Raw genomic sequence first — 18,062 nt, forward strand, 5'->3', positions numbered from 1 at the left:
ACAGCATAACAAAAGAATTTATTTCATTAATCAAAAGTTATTAACAGCATAACAAAAGAATTTATTTCATTTATCAAAAGTTATTAACAATTTTAAAAAACTAGTGGCACTCTTTCTGAGTGCCACAAGTTTTTCACTCTTTCTTTTCTTTTTCTGAAATCAAAAACAGTTTTGTCTGCATGACTATAAAAAAGCAACTATAAAAAATAGCAACTATAAAAAATAACTTCACTATGACAACTTTAATATTACTTATTAATCATTTAAATAAGAAAATCTTTTAGAAAATTTTACTTACACTTCTTATGTTTATGCGCATTGCCTTATTTCTTTATTTTCATTAGGTTGAATTTTTAAAATGCTGCCAAGTATTTATATTTAAACCTTTTGAAATATTTTTGACATAATTACAGTTTAGGAGGGAGTGGGGGTGCAGGTATATGTGATCGTTTGTGACAGGAAGGAAGGGACTAAAAATTAACAAATATTGGTGACTGTATGGATGACCCCTTTAATTGCATTTATAAAAGATTTGTTTACTAAAACAAAAAGATTACCCAAATAGGAATTATGTAACAATGTAATTGTTCATTTTGTATGCAACAAAAACTTTATGAAAAAGTGCCAGTAAACGCATGTTTTAATTTAGGTTACACAAATTTAAAACTAAAATGTGCTGTAACTAAGCATCATTTTTCAAAACTTTAAATGTAAAAACATTTAAAACATGGCATTTAATATTCTTTTGCATATATTATTAAAAAATTTAAGTTTTTTAACTAAATTTTAGAAAAAACAAAACTTTATCACGTTTTTGTTAACTTACATTGCATAAAAATTGCAAATATTATTTTGTTCTTTTCTTGAAATATATATATTTTATAAAGTATAAAATCTGACAACAACAAATTAAACATGTTAGCTCTATTTTTCACACTAAATAAAATAAATGTTAGCTCTATTTTTCACACTAAATAAATTCATGGTTAAAATAACATTTTACAATGATACTTTTTTTATGCTGCAACAATTAGAAAAACCGCAACTTTCAGAAGCATAAAAATGACTTAAATTAATTAATTTTAGTATTTAGTAGTATTTTAAATAAACTTTAATACATCAATATTCATTTGCTAAAAGTTGGCAAAAAAGAGAATAAAATTTGACTTTTTCATTTTCCGCTGTAGAATTGCCCATAGGGTTAGTTAATTGCCATTAGGGTGTCAGGATATATAGGTATATCAAAATATTAGGCCGAGAAGCTAATCCCATTCTGTAAGGTCCAAGGTTTTAAAAAATATTAATTTTAGGTTTCTTGGATGATTAGAAGTGGTAGATGCAAATTTTGACTTTTGGCATATATTTTTATATATTTTGACTTTGGCCTTTGGCATATTTAGCTGTAATGTAACAACTTCTCAAAGAAAACAAACAAAACTAAAGTTGTATGCTCTTCTTTACGTGTCCACAATGGAAACTCACTCCCCTAAATTTGTTAAGCATGGAGACGCTACTATATATATATATATATATATATATATATATATATATATATATATATATATATATATATATATATATATATATATATATATATATATATATATATATATATATATATATATATATATATATATATATATATATATATATATATATATATTAGGGTGTCCCAAAATTTCGAAAAAATTTTAGTTGGTGTTTTTTCTCATTCTACTTGATGACCTGATTCTAAAAATATAAACATTTTTAATTTTACACTTGTAAAAGTGATAGATGTAAAAATTGAAAAATGTAATAAATATTTGTAAAATTCCAATTGTTGTTACAATATGCATATTACTCCTAGTAAGAAAGCTTATGATCATTACATTTAATATTTTCTTGTGCTTATTGGAGTAGGCATTCAGTTTTTACTGTATACACAACTCATACAAGTGTACACAATTTATAGTACAAGTGTATGCAGTTTACAGTACGAGTGTATGCAGTTTGCAATATCCAGTCTGGTGCATGCTGAGATTTCAATTTAGACCTGTGTTTATTCTTAAAGTTTTTTTGTTTAAGATTTGTGTTATATTCTTTTCAAATTTCATCACTGTGAAATAATATTTAGTAACCTCATTTAATTTGTATTAGCTTAAGTATTATAAAATATGATTTTGATAAAATGGGAAGAATTAAGTGTAAAAGAAAAGCAAGTGGAGGAAAGAGGAAGAATTCTATACAAACAAACCCAAGAAGGTTGATTTACCTTCTTAAATACCCACTGAATGAGCTTCAACAGAATCAACTTCCAAGTGTTGGCAGTATGTTGAGACATCTGGAGTATGTCCGGTCAACAAGGTGACAGAATAACAAAAGAATTGAATTTTCTCACGTTTGCCTTTTTAAAATCTAGCTCATGTTTTTTGTTTATTTTAGATATGCAAGATTCAAACCAACCAAGCAACTGGTTGCATGTCCACAAGCTCATGTTGGGTTTGATTTACTTTGAAGAGATGTACCTTGGTCTACAACAAGTAAAAGGTACATTTCTTCATCTGTAATAGAAATCTGGAAAAAAGCTGGTTTTGGTGATTTCATATTGAAGGGAGCTTCTGAAAGAGAAAAGATTTTAAAGCTAGATCAGAAGTATAAAAAGATGCAAAAATTATGTAGTTTTAACTGGGATTCAAGTCAAGATAGATTTGAAAAGATGCAATTGGATTTTATTGAGGAAAGTAACTGTCTCTTTGATATTTCTGTTTCTAATATTGAGGATAAGATTGCATCTGACCTTCTTTGTTCTAAGAATGTAAAAGATGATGATTTGCTTTTCTACAAAGACCAAAAGGGTGAAAGGAAACAATATATTTCAGAAGAAGCAGATAAAAACTATCAAAAAGCCATGATTAACAAAGAACAAAGATATCAGAGATATCATGAGGATAAAAGAAAGAAAGAAAAGAAAATCAATACATTCTTTGCTCCAGCAGAAATGCATGAACAGGAAAATTCCTTCGAATATGAAAATTCTGACCCTGAATCTGATAATGAACCATCCTCTGGAGAAGATTCTTTAAGATTTGATAAGGAAAATACCAGACATAAATCTAAACCAAAGGTTTTCATACATATCAGTCCTGAAGAACTGATAGAATGCACAACTGCAGCTGCTGCAAGATATAATGTTGGCACAAGACCTCAAACTTCAATAGTAGCAGCTATATGTAAAAAAGGTGGTGTAAATCTGGATGAAATAAACTTATCAAGAAGCACAGCTCATAGAAAAAGGTTTGAATAAATTGAAGGATTAGGTGATCAGATAAGGTAGGACATGTTTGACACATTGAAAGGAAAGAAACTTTGTCTTCATTTTAATGGAAAACAAGTGAAGCAGATAGAAGAACAGCTGAACATAACTGTCACAGTTGAAAGAATAGCTGTAAGTATCACTTCCCCAGACATAGAAGATACAGATGACATACTCTTAGGAGTGGTTCAAGCCAAGAGCTCCAAAGGTTGTGATCAAGTTATCCTTAACATGTTTGGATACTATGGTATTACAGATCAAGTTTATGCTATATGTTGTGACACTACACCATGAAAAACTGGGATGTTTTCTGGAGCTGTTACCATTCTTGCCTCCAGTCTAGATGTTTTACTTTTATGCTTATGTGCAGTAGGGATATATCGGAAGTCCATATTTCACACTTCATGGAGGCTTTGACAGGTGGAAAAACAAAGGTTTGTACACAAGACTGCAAAAAGGATAACAAGACATTAAAGAATCTCGGAATATATATGATTTAGTGAAAATTGATTGGAGTAAACTAGAAGTTGGTTCTCCTCTACATACCACAGCCAGAGCAGCCCTAGAGTTTGGAGAGCAAGTTATTATGTTGGGTACTTTTTCAAGAGGTGATTACAAGGAGCTGTGTGAGTTAGTGGTATTTTACCTAGGTGGAGAAGTTCCTAACTTCTTTCTTCACCAACCAGGAGCCTGCCATGAAGCAAGATTCATGGCAGATACATTGTACCTTCTTAAACTCACAATGACTTCAATGATATCCAAAGTCATGAATGAAGAAGAGAAAACGATGGTGGAAACTGCTTCTTTCTTTGTTGCAATCTGCTAAACTCCATGGTTTTTGAAAGCATATCTTACTAACAATGCTCCAAACAATGATCTTAATGCTTTTAAAGAAGTGTTGAACTTCAACAGTCTATTCAATATTTTTACCTTTACTATGAAGTAAAGGTAAAAACGTTGAATAGACTGTTGAAGTTTGGTGTGCCAAAAAAGTTCAAGGTCAGCAAACACCAACCTCCAACAATACAAGAATCAACTGAGCTGTTTGATCTTGTTGGGCCTCAGAGTTGGGTTCTATTGAAGGTTGCAGACATTGACACCACTGAAGTGGAGAGTTGGGTTGAGGACCAAAACACCCCTAGTCTTGAAAGTTTCATATCATTTGCAAAAAACAGTATGTGCGTCAATGATTGTGCAGAGCAAAATATTCGGTTAATTCAAGATTTTGTGAACTCACACAAATCTGAGGACATGAAGCAAAATATAATGCTAGTTGCAAGAGACAACAGAAAAAAGATCAAAAAGAAATAATTTAAAACTGTATGAATTACTTGTTAAATAAAGATTTTTTTCCACTTTATATTATTTGCTCAATTTCTGTCAAAAACCAATATTTACATCTATCTGTTTTAATGCAGATACAAATATTTTTTTGTGATTTTTGGACTTCTAGGGTAAAGGAGAATGGGAAAAAACTACAAGTAAGTTGAAATGCAAATGTATGTATATATATATATATATATATATATATATATATATATATATATATATATATATATATATATATTTATATATATATATATATATATATATATATATATATATATATATATATATATATATATATATATATATATATATATATATATATATAATTACTAGCAATGAATTATTTGAACAAATCAAGAGGGCTTGGCAAAAGATTGATATGAGAATTGTTGACTTATTATTTGAGTCAATGCCTCTAAAAATGCCTAATCAAATAGGTTGTGTCAATTTTTTTTTTTCAATCTTAAAAACAGCAAGGTTGCGTTAAGCTGGCTCACTACAGACAACTATTTTTGTAGATTGTGGGTTTCAATTCATTTTCAAACAGAAAAAACCCCCAGAAATCTGCGTTTAATTATTGAATTTATAGTTGGTGTGTATTTTTCTTGCTGGTTTCAAATAAAGGTTAAACATTCCTGGTTAGATGGACTTCAGCGTATTTTATTCCAATTGAAACAACTAAAATATCAAAAAAAAAGTGGTTGTTGCAATAGAATGAAAACTGTAAAGAGATCTGCATAGTTTTCATTTAGTGAATGCATTATTCAGACTCTTTTGTGTTCGAAGATGAAGAGAAATTAAATTTAGGAGTGCAAAAGGTGCTAGAGATTAGAAAGGAAGGAGATGATAATATTCAGTTCAGAGAGTTTCAGTAAGAATTCGCAAAACCCCATGCATAAATACTGATGCTGATAAATTGACCAATCTTATTGAGTTGAAAGATTTAATATACAAACCACTACTTATCACAAGCCTCACCACCCATGAACCCATGAAGTCAGAAAATATTTTCACAAGCCTATTGTTGTAGCAGATTGGCCATGCCATTCCCAATCCATCGAAAGTTGTGTTAAGCAGGTTTCTTTTTTATACAATTACATGAATATAATAAATTATTTAATTTTTTTTAATTACTAAATTGTTTTTAATGTTTAATATAGGTTACAGAGGCTTGTTTAAAAACATATTCCCATGAGAAGCGAGTAGGATATATAAGAGCACAAGAAATCAGTAGGGGTTTTATGAGAACGAACAATGCTAAATATAACTTAGTTGGAATCACAAATTTTAAGTAAGATTTATAAACTATTAATTGCTAACTATATGTAAATTTTAATAACGATCAGTATTATATATGTATTATAAAATGTATTAGTATATAATATACTGTTTGCTATAACAAAATTGTTTGACTTATTATTAGTTATAGAAAAGACAGCCCACCCTGCAATAACATTCACTGTCTAAAATATGGAAAAATCAACTAATTTTTCTAAAAACAACCATCACAAAGCCCCCATTATGTGTTTATTTTTTTACTTTTTAACAAAATATTTTCATAAAGTTCAACATAGTATATATTGAGTTTATCAAGTATTTGAAAAAAAAAATTTTTTAATTTAGAATTTTTTCTCTTTAATTATTCATATTTTAGTCATTTTTTTGTTGAAAACTAAGCATCCCCCCTAACAAGCAATATTTTATTTTTATTTATTTATTCAGATTCGCTTTAACATTCCCCACAAAAATGAACTCCCCTTACTTTTAAAGTTTGATAAAAACAGGAAAAAAACAACACACTTTACTGTAACATAGTTTGTCTAAAATATGAAAAAAGTGCCTGATTTTTGTAAAAAATATACCCTTCACAATAACCTTCTGTGTTTATTTTATGACTTTTTGAACCAAATAATCAATTTTCTTAAAACTCAAAATAACAATTACTGAGTTAATCAAAAATTTTAGAATTTTTTTTTTTTAATCATAATTTTGCCCTGTTAATTAGTCACACTTTAGTCATTTTTCCTTTCAAAACAACGCTGACCCACCCAGCAAGACATTAAAAATTTGTTTTTTTGCAGATTTGGAATCTCCATAAAAATCTTCATAAAAAGTAACCTTGACATTTTTGGAATTGAAAAAAAATAATAATAATAATAATAGACACACCCTACTAATCAAAGCAATAATTCAAATTAAAGGTGTCCCACCAAATGTTAAGTCAATTTTTAAAATTTTTGAATTTTGAGTTGAATTTTTTATGTTCACCTTTTTTGTTCAAAAAAATTTAGTTTTTAAATGTACTAAAAAGTACATTCAAAAAACTAAATTTTTCACATAACTTCTCTCTTTGAAAGGCAGCCCTTGGAACTAGGGTCAACATTTAGCATTGCCGACCTAACAAAGTTATGTGAAAACCACAACTTTAGAAAAATGAAACACCCTAGTAGTGGTATTACAAGAAATACTGCAAAAAAAAACATGTCAACAAAAGGAAAGACGTATATGTAAAAAACTGATATAAAAAAAAAAGTTTTTGATAAAGCATTTGTGACATTAACATACTTTTAAATAAGTTAATAAGGTTTTTAATTTCACATAGTGAAAACTTACTATGATAAGTTTTATGGGAAAAAATTTATACAGACCTATGTCATTAGCATTTTCAGGAGTTCTTAAGTAAAAAATATTTTCTAAATCATTTCCAGGTATATCAAGATGACGTGGCTGACTGCCTGTTGCAATAAACAATTTAGTATAGCTTTGAAATGAATGATCAGCAAATAAAACCTTTCTTTGAATTATATCAACAGAGACAGCCTATTAAAAAAAAAAAGAAAAAAATTATCTCATAATATAAAATACAACGAAAAGTTTGCATAATTAAAAAACATTTCGAGCAAATAAATTATTATAAATTTAAAATTAATTGTTACTTACAAGTTTATTAAAAGCCATTATTATACCTTTTTCATTTAAAAAATTAATATCTCTTAAATACAAATCACTTGCTTTAGTATTTAGTGCCTAAGAATATAAAAATAGTGATATATATATATAAAAATAGTGATATATATATAAAAATAGTGATATATATATAAAAATAGTGATATATATATATATAAATAGTGTCTTTTTTATAAAATAGTAAAATAGTAAAAAAGCAAAAAAATAATAAAACAGTAAAAATAGCATAATGTAACATGTTTAATGTATTGTTTCTTGTAATAAGTTTTTTAATGAAGTATTATTACTTTTAGTAATTCTTAAAAAAAAAGCATATTTGTTTGCTTGACATTGTGTCTGCAACCTTTTTTTAACATTACAAAATTAAAATCTATTGACTATTTAATATTATTAAATATTACTTTTACAATAATAATAATAATTTTTTAGGTATTACTGTCATGCCACCACTGTATTAATATCTACAATAATAATACAGTACTTAATAGTGTTAAAAGTAAGGCGCACTTGTATGTTTCGACTTGTATGTTTCACACAGAGCTGATGACATATTTTATAGATGTTGATCATTTCCTTTGTTAGTACAGAAAATTGCTACAAAAAAATGTCTACTAGTTTATTAGGCAGACTCAACAAACTCCCATTTTACATTTTTGTTACTTATTACTTTTAATTATTTTTAATGATTATCTTATTCTATTTTATAAATTTAAATAATAAACCTAAGATATATAATTTTTTCTTCTGTGCAAAACAGAAACTTAAAATTTAAAAATGGCGTAAAAGAAAGAAAGGTTGAAATTTAAAAATTTCAAAGAGAAAAAATCATTATTCCGAAATTTAGATTAATGTCATTAAAACTATTTTCTTATTTCTATAAAGAGTGTAACTGACATTGTGACTATATTGAAATGTATACAATTCAGATTTTATATGGTAGAAAGGTATGAGCTAAATACAAAGTTTGATTGTCTTTTTCAATTAAGTAAAAAACATTTACCCTCTTGAATACACTATTTTCTAGACTCTTTTCTCCAGACTCTTCAATACTCTCTAAACTATTTATAAGGTGCTTAAGAAAACGTGGTTTCAAATGTGGTTTCAATTTTTGTTAAACTCTGGAGAATATTCTGATCCCTCTCATCCTATCAGCCTTCTCTCTGTTATTACTAAGGTCTTTGAGACTTTAATTAACAAATTTCTAATATCTCATCATGAGTCTTACTGACAATTTAAAAATTTCAACCCTCTTATTCTAAAGCTTGTTAACAGAAAAGTTCTCGCATAATATGATGTGTTGAAGTAAAGGCTATTGTTCTTTGCATATCTGGCATGCTGGACTTTTCCATAAACTCTCTTCATATGATATATCTAGAAAATTTTTATATCTCTAATTTGTCTTTTTACTGTTATCATATTTGGGCAGGTTTTTCTAATCATTTCATTTCTTTTCTAGAAAAGGTCCAAAAATGAATTGTTAATATAATTGGACCTAATTTAGTTGCCAAGCTTGAGCCTCTGTCCCACCCTTATAATGTTGCATCTCTTTCTCTTTTTCTCTGTCCCACCCTTATAATGTTGCATCTCTTTCTCTTTTTCTCTGTCCCACCCTTATAATGTTGCATCTCTTTCTCTTTTTCTCTGTCCAACCCTTATAATGTTGCATCTCTTTCTCTTTTTCTCTGAATACTATTAAGGTCACTGCTCAAACAACCAAAACTCACTCTCACGAGAAGCATCTATTTACGATTTTTAGTTGCAATCATCTTTTCTCATCATGCTCTTAAACCTTTATTTATCGAGCTGTTTTCCTTACAACGGTTTTAGTAATTAAAATTGGATCATTGCTTATAAATTTAGACTTAAAACAGGGCTATGCATCAAAACTCTATTGAAGGTATGCGTGCAACCAAATTAATTCTAACATAATTTTTTTAAAGGATATTGATTCCTTATAAAGTCGAACTTTTAATAAATTATTGTCTCTCTGAAAAATGCATTACTTCTTCTTCACATGGCAAACTCTGACACATGTTCGAGAACAAGATTAATAGTTTGTTTTTTAAAGTTGATGAACATTCCTTACAATGTCATTTAACATATTGCACAATGTTACACAAACAATGTTTTACAAACAATGTTAATTTTAAAAATATAATAACTTATAAACCATTTATCGAATTTGTATTAAACACCACATTTTTATAAAAAATTTAACAAATCTAGTTTTGTTACTAGGACACCAATTGTTGTTAATAAGAAGCCAGTTGTTGTTACTAAAACCCCGTTATTTTTTGGCATTAAAATCTAAAACTGTATATGTATATGTAGAAGTTAATAACAACATATGTTATATGTATATGCCAAAGCTGTTGGTGTTCATTACTAAAACTCATTGCTGCTAATCATTTACTAAAAGCCAAGACAATACTTTTTGAAATAAATACTACTTGTTTATATCTTAATATTTTGAAACCCTTGAAAAAATGATCTCATAAATAAAGTTTTGATTTAAAATATAATAAGTAATATATAATAATAAGTTTTTTTTATTATAAAAGCAAGTAATTATGTGCATAATCTATAAAAGCAAGTAATTATGTGCATAATCTATAAAAGCAAGTAATTATGTGCATAATCTATAAAAGCAAGTAATTATGTGCATAATCTATAAAAGCAAGTAATTATGTGCATAATCTGTAAATGTGTAATCATCACTATTGGTAATAAATATTTTATTGAATATTTTGGTTTTTATTTTATTTTATTAGACTCTCCTTGGTTCACCATCATAAGATGTCTGCTTTGTTAACCTTTCCAAGATGTCTGCCATGATATCTGATTTTGAAAACTACTTTAGTTTAAGAATACTTATAATTTGGTTAAACATATTTATATTTAACAATTTTTACCCAAAAGCAATGCCACTGGCGCAACTTTCAAAGTGACAATGCTTTTCTATTCACTCTAATTGTACATATATTTAAGTCAATAAACAATGAAATAAGACTGAAAAATTTTATTACTTTTAAAAATAAATGCATTTTAATTCAAACCTAGATGTCATAGTAAATTTTTTTTTTCAAAATGAAAACTTTGATTTAAAGAATGGCAACTACTCCTAGGTACTAGGTATGTGTATGTGGGAGATATATTGATTATTTTGTTTTTGCACCATTAGCCTTTTGTTGCTTTCTAGTTATATGTTAACAACTTTCAAAAAGTAACAACTTGGTATTATCTGAGTTAAGATTTAATAAAACTTTTTTTTCTTGTAACCATTTCTTGCAACTTTTTCATATTTTCAATCAGCTGTGTTTCAATTTGGTACCAATACTAGTACACCAACTTTTGAAGAATTTTGAGGGATTTTTGGGGATGTACAATTTCTACTACTATTTTTGAATTTATTAGTAAATAAATCCCTCGAGTTCAAGTACTTTAATAAATAAAATATGTTATTAAGTTGTGGTGTCACTTGGCAGCATTTTGCGCCAAGAGGTGTTACTGATGATCTTAGAAATTAATATTTTATTATTTAACACAAAATGCGCTAAATGATAAATACTTACAATATCTTATTTTATGTGCTATAGTTGTGTGCTATTCTTTTAATGTTATTGTTGTGATGTTTGGTATTGATAGGCAGCTAGGCTTACTTTTCTGTTGGTGTCTATCATTAAAAAAATGATTATTAGGTAGCTTTAGTGCTGGAATTATTCTAATTATTCAATAAAATAAATAAAAAAATCAGCGTTAAGTAAATTTTTTATTTATTTTAAACATAAAATTTTTCGTTTATTTCTAAAGTGATGAACATTCGTAAAGTTGATAAACATTTATTACAAGTTGTGTTTTAAACAAAAAAAGGCATATTGTTAAACTAATGTTACACAAACAAATATTTAATTTGTACCTAATTTATAAACAATGTAATTGTTTTACTATTCAACACCACATTTTTTATAAAAGATTTAACAAAGCCAATTTGATACTGGAATCCCAGTTGTTGTTAAAGATTTTTTTGATAAATTTTAAATAACTTTAAAAATATCAGTAACTAATAATATTTAACATTAAAATTATTGGCATTACTTGGTTATAATTAAAATTGAACCTACTCAATATAGTTTCAACTATTGTATAGAGCTAGGACATTTAACTAGTTTCAAGTGACTTGCATTGTGTGTAAGATTAGATTGTTATATTAACCAGCTATTTGTAATTTTTTATTAGTTTTTTATTAGTAAAAAGTGTTTTAACCTAAGTAAAATATTCAAACTACTATGTCAAAAGTTTCAACTTACTTTACTCAATTTTGTTCTATCATAAGGAACATGTGACTCTTTTGTTGCCATGATTATTTCACCTTTAGAATAAAAATAAATCAATTGATTAAAAAATTAATTATATATAGTTGGAGAAAAACCTTCTCTTGAAGATTTTTATTAGAAAGGAAATTATTGATTTAAAGAGACTATTATTGATTTTAAGAGACTACCTCTCAACACAGGTTGTGTTCAAATTTAAAAAATTTTTTTGATCAAAACTAAATATATGTATATCAAGCAAAACTAAAGTTGTTGTTTTAGTCAAATCTTGTTTTATTTTATTCTCATTTTAAAGTCTTTATAATACACTTTTACGGACACAATCTACAGACTTAATTTCAAGCTCATTTATTTCTCAAGAGTTTTACTATAGGATATCATGAATTTGAAACAAAAGTACAAAAAAAAAAAAATTCAATTAATAAAGTTTTAAATAAAGTGTGATCAAGCTCATTAAAGGTGAGAAGTTCAGTGTTGATAATGTTTCTTCTTCTGACTATCATCAAGTAAGATGTTTATATAGAAAATAAATAAGGCAGAGCCAATAAAGGAAAACCACAGGAAATATACTTTGAATCTAAGGTTATGCTGAGTGTAACATTATTTTTTGAAGTATGCTTAGTATGGCACTATTTTTTGAAGATTACTTTTTGATCTAGTTTAAACTTTTGCAGAAGTTTAAGAAAACTTTAGTTTGTTTTAACTATATTATTTTATTATCAGGGTGCATCAAATCGTTTTTTTTTTAAATAAACGTTGACGCTCGTTTCTTTATTTACTGACGAATATCTAATTTAAGAGGTACATGTCAAATAAGCCAGTTTTATTTTTAACTCTTTCAATTTTTAATTTTTTTTATTCAAATAATCTTTTATTAAATTATAAGGGAGTTTTATTTTCAAATAAAATTTATTCTAGTTAATAAGCTATTAGATATATCAAAGATGCTTTTTGAATTTTATCAACTTTGTATTAATTCAAAACATTTTTCCACGCATTTGCAAAATGCGCACAAATTAATTAACAATAACTAATATGCAATAACCTTATGAATGTAAACTGTTTTCCATTAATACAAAATATTGAATTTTTCTCAATTTAGTTCGTTAAATTTATCTACTTATAAAAAAACATATAAACTTAAAGAAATTAAAATAAAAGAGAATTAAAAAATAAAATAATAGTTGTTTTGACATTTCTTTTTTCAAACATTTAAAAGTAATAATATAATATTAAGTATTTAAGAAGTTATTATATTAAGTTATTATTATATTAAATTATTATTATTATTAAATATTAGGCTATTATTAAATATTTAATATGATATTATTATAATTGAAGAGCGTTTTTTCTAAAAAGCGCTAAGTCAAATTTTCGCTGTTTTGAGAAAAACAAAAAAGACTGATTATCTGGCAAAGATTTTTTGAATATCAATAATTTTGTAATCGTAAATAAAGATGATGAACAACTTTTTTATTGATACTAGCATAGTTAGATTTGTACCTTGTTCAATAAAAAATTTGAATGTTGAAAAATTCAATTATTTAATAAATGGACTTAGCGGCTTTTAGAAAAACGCTCTTTAACTATAATATTAGGTATTTAATAATAAAATTATCATAATCTTGGTGTTGTTAAATACACAATAAAAAACTATAACAAACATAATAGTTTTATATATTCTATTAAACTATATATATTAGACAAAACCTAAAAAATCTTCTTAAAACTTTTAAAAGTGTTTATAGTATGCAAACAAACATTGCTTCACGTAAACGATAATAAGAAAATTAAAAAAAAAAGCACGCTTTTGAAGAAAGCAATGTTTTAGCATGATTTCTTTTAAAGTCATTGAAAATGTGTTTTAAATTTTAGTAACTAATTGTTTTTTATTATAAATATGTGTTTTTTATAATAAATAAAAGACCATCAATCGCATAATTTTTTGGAAAAAAAATTGCTGAAGTAATGCAATTGTTTTTTAAAATTTTAGACGAATGCCAAGATTTGCATAAGTAAAAGTAAGGAAACATGAGGTTCATTTTTCTGTCTTTTTTTTAACATGTTCGTTGTTTTGTTTGCATGTTCTTTAAATTGTCGCACACTGATTTTATTATATTTCAATATCATTTTAAATATTTATTATATTTAAATATGATTCTTTTATTTTAACTTTATAACTATTACAATCTATTACAACCACTGTTGTTCAATAACCAACTATTACAACCACTGTTGTTCAATAACCAACTAAGGTTACAACGAAGAACTGTTGTTCAATAACCAACCAAGGTTACAACCAAGGTTACAACCAAGAACTGTTGTTTAATAACCAACCAAGGCTACAACCAAGAACTGTTGTTTAATAACCAAACAAGGTTACAACCAAGGTTACAACCAAGAACTGTTGTTCAATAACCATACGCAGGTTACAGGTTCAATAACCATACACAGCTTACAGGTTACAGGTTTAATAACCATAGAGTCATCATTAAGCATAAAATCTTATTTACTTGTTGCTTTCAAAAATCTAAATTAAAATAATATATTACTAAAATAATTGACAGACTTGGCATTATTAAAATATTATGTAACATTTTTATGTTATTTTAATAATGAAAAAAATATGAAGAACACAAGATACCAATGGTTCTGACTCAAACAATGTTTTAAAAGTGAAATTACTTTGCTGTCAAATTCATTAACATCAAAGTAATTCAAACTTTTACACTTTTTTATTTATTTGTACATATAATAGTTGATTAAATAAAGTAATTTATACATTTGATAGTTTAATTTTATTTATTTATACATATAATAGTTGATTAAATAAATTAATTTATACATTTGATAGTTTAATTTTATTTATTTATACACTTTTACACTTTTTTATTTATTTAACTATCAAATCGCCTAAATGTTTGGAACCAACATCATAATAACCTCACTAACAATATATTAAATAATATATTCACTTTTTTAATTATATAGAAAATTGTAAACATATTTTATGATCTGCTAGCAATTTTAAATTACCAGTCCATAAATATCATACTGCTCATTATGGCTAAATCCATACAATATCAAAGCAAATAAAAATGCAGAAAAATATTTTTAATAAAAAAAAATTTCTAAATCTATGTCTTAGAAAAATATATTATGTATGAATCTTATACCTTTCTATAACTTATTATTTACTATCTTAACTACAAGTATCTATTTATCTAGTATTTTTTTATCTAGATTTTTCTCTTTTCAATTGGGTTATACTACTTTAAACATCTTTAACTAATTTTTATATTTTATTCTTTCTTAAACTGAAACCTATTATATATATTATTAAATATAACTTATACTATGTGTTATATATATTATTAAATATAACTTATACTATGTGTTATATATATTATTAAATATAACTTATACTATGTGTTAAAATAATTCAAGGATTGGCAATCTTGTTGCTAACCATAGCCTTAACCCTTCTTCCGATTTTATGTACACTTCCTGTGTGTTCTCGTTACTTAAGTCAGTCAATGTATGCGCTGCTCATTCATTCTGTTGCAAAATTTAAATTAAATATTGTTCACAATGTAAAATATCATTCCAAGTGGTAAAATATCAAAAGTCATGTTGTAAAATATCAAGATTTTACCATAAGATTTTACCATAAGATTTTACCATAAGATTTTACCATAAGATTTTACCATAAGATTTTACCATAAGGCAAAATAGCAATTAAGAAGCAAAATGACAATTTCACAAAATATTAAGATAAATATAGTTATTATAAGCATTTACATCAAATAAGTATAACTATCTGTAAATATCCTTGATGTTAAAACTTTTCAAAACATATTTAATTCAATTTGATGAATAAAACAATTATCAAATTAAAGTATTGAACCATCATCTGAAAGCTGGAAGAAAACAGGCTGTAAAACCCTCCAAGACAAAAACAGAATCATTGAAGTTGTCGCAAATGCAATTAAAAAACAAACAAAATTGAATGCATAAATTATTTAGAAAATAGATAACTATTTACCTTTGCCTCATTTAGAAAATTATGAAAAACCATTATTGTAGTGGGATAAATGTGAGATGCAATTTAAAAAATTAGAAAAGATGGCATCAATCCTCTATCATCAATAAGAAGTCAAAGATTATTCAGCAATAGGGCATATACAAAGCAACAACAAAAAAAAAGACTAGTTAAAATGACAGAAAATACCTAACATTCAGTATTATTTTATATCAAATAAACAATTAAAAACACAATGCAAATAAATAGTGTATATTAATAAAGTATCAAACACTGTAATATATTGTTGCATAGCTTTAATATAGTTTAAAAAAATGTTTAAATAAAATACAATTGGTCAAAGTTATTAACATACAGCAACAAAGAAAAACAGTAAACAAAAGTAAAGCTGATAATGAAGAACTTTTTAATACAACTTTAAAAAAGGGCATGCTGCACTATTAATATCATTAAAACTTTTTTTTTCTAAAAAGAGATATATAGTTTGGAATCTCAGCTATGACAGAAAGATCAAGTTTTATATTTGAGTTTTGGAAATGTGATGATTATGTATAGTTTATATACTCGTATATGATTTGGTATACATCAGCAATAACACAGAGACACACATAATTACCTTGGTAACCCTCTTGTCTTAAGGTCTCTGCACAAATTAAAGCTGATACACCTAAATTAAAAAACAAAACACATTTTTTGAATTATATTGAAATCTTTGTTTACATATGAAACAATATAAATCTATGTTTCAAACTCTAATCTATATGTCTTTACCTTCTAATCTATATGTTTTCGACTTCTAATCTATATGATTTTACCTTTTAATTGATGTCTTCCACATCTAATATATATGCAATCCTTTTCTAATTATTTCAAATATTCTAATAATGAAAAGTTTTTTACAAAATATTGATCATTATCAAAATCATTATCTACAGTAGTTTTGTGTATAATTTATAACCTGAGTTTCCTTAATTTATTTTTCTAATTTAATAAATTCTGCATGCTAACTATGTACAGATTATGAAAACCAAAAAACAACATTAGATTGGTTATTAACTATGTATAGACTATAAAAAAACTGAAAAGAAACATTTGATTTGTTATTAATTGGCTAGATTATAAAAAACTAAAAAGAAATATTGACTGGTTATTTTGCAATTAATATTCATAATGAATATTGAATGAATATTTATGGCTGAATGACAATGCAAAGAATATTCATCGACTGGTTATTCGGCAATGAATAGTCATAAGTATCATTTTTACTAAATTTTTTTATTTCTTATTTTGAACTAGGTGGTTTTAAAATAGCCCAACAAACTCAAATCATATAGGTAATTAACAATAATATCAATAACTTTGCAAGTGATTTTTGAAATGACAATAATTAATGATAAAACTATGATGACAATTCGAGGTACTGTTTATGTTGCATTTTGTTTTAAATAATTATTTTAAACATCATTTTAAATGATGATGTCAATAAAAGTAGAATCTTGTAAATTTTATTCATTTTAAGAAGTAAAGTGAAGTTGGAGAGCCAAAGAAATATATGAACTACGCATACTTAATAAATATTAAATTCAGGGGCATCCATTGCACCCCTTTTTATTAACCATTTATATATATAAATTTTATATATTTTGAGATCAATAATATAATAACTGTTTAAAAAATAGTTTATTTAGTATTGAGATTAATCATAATAGGTGATGTGAAAGTTATTGGACAAATCTGAATTTAATTATTTTTGCATAATAATTTGTTTTTGTGGTTTTGTGCCTAGGCATAAACATTCTATAAAATATAAACTTTATTATTTGAAACACAATTATTTAAAATGAGTTTAAATGCAGCTGAACGAAAATCTTTTCAAAAGCAACTCAAAATGTTTTTTGTAAATAAACCTAAATAAAAAAATTTAAAAAAATCATAAACCATTTTGAAAAAAAAGAATTTGCTTGAAATACAATATATGATAGCCTAAAAAGATTTGAAACTGTTCAATCTTTTTCTGATAGCACCTTTTCTGGTCGCCCAACATCCTATACTAGAGAGAAGAAAGCCAAATTAACATGACTTGTAAACAATCAAAAAG

General features: G+C 25.9%; 1 protein-coding gene across 1 annotated transcript in view; it reads right to left on the bottom strand.

Annotated features, from left to right (window-relative positions):
* LOC100213688 (apoptosis-inducing factor 3) overlaps positions 1-18,062 on the bottom strand; it is a 54,983-nt gene that overhangs the window by 23,380 nt on the left and 13,541 nt on the right. The window contains exons 5-8 of the mRNA XM_065790940.1: positions 16,581-16,631; positions 11,899-11,960; positions 7,565-7,651; positions 7,273-7,444 (exon numbers count right to left, since the gene is read on the bottom strand). Coding sequence (XP_065647012.1) covers positions 7,273-7,444; positions 7,565-7,651; positions 11,899-11,960; positions 16,581-16,631 — 372 coding nt within the window. The remainder of the gene's footprint in view (positions 1-7,272; positions 7,445-7,564; positions 7,652-11,898; positions 11,961-16,580; positions 16,632-18,062) is intronic.

Source organism: Hydra vulgaris, chromosome 02, assembly GCF_038396675.1.
Source record: "Hydra vulgaris chromosome 02, alternate assembly HydraT2T_AEP".
NCBI lineage: Eukaryota > Metazoa > Cnidaria > Hydrozoa > Anthoathecata > Hydridae > Hydra > Hydra vulgaris.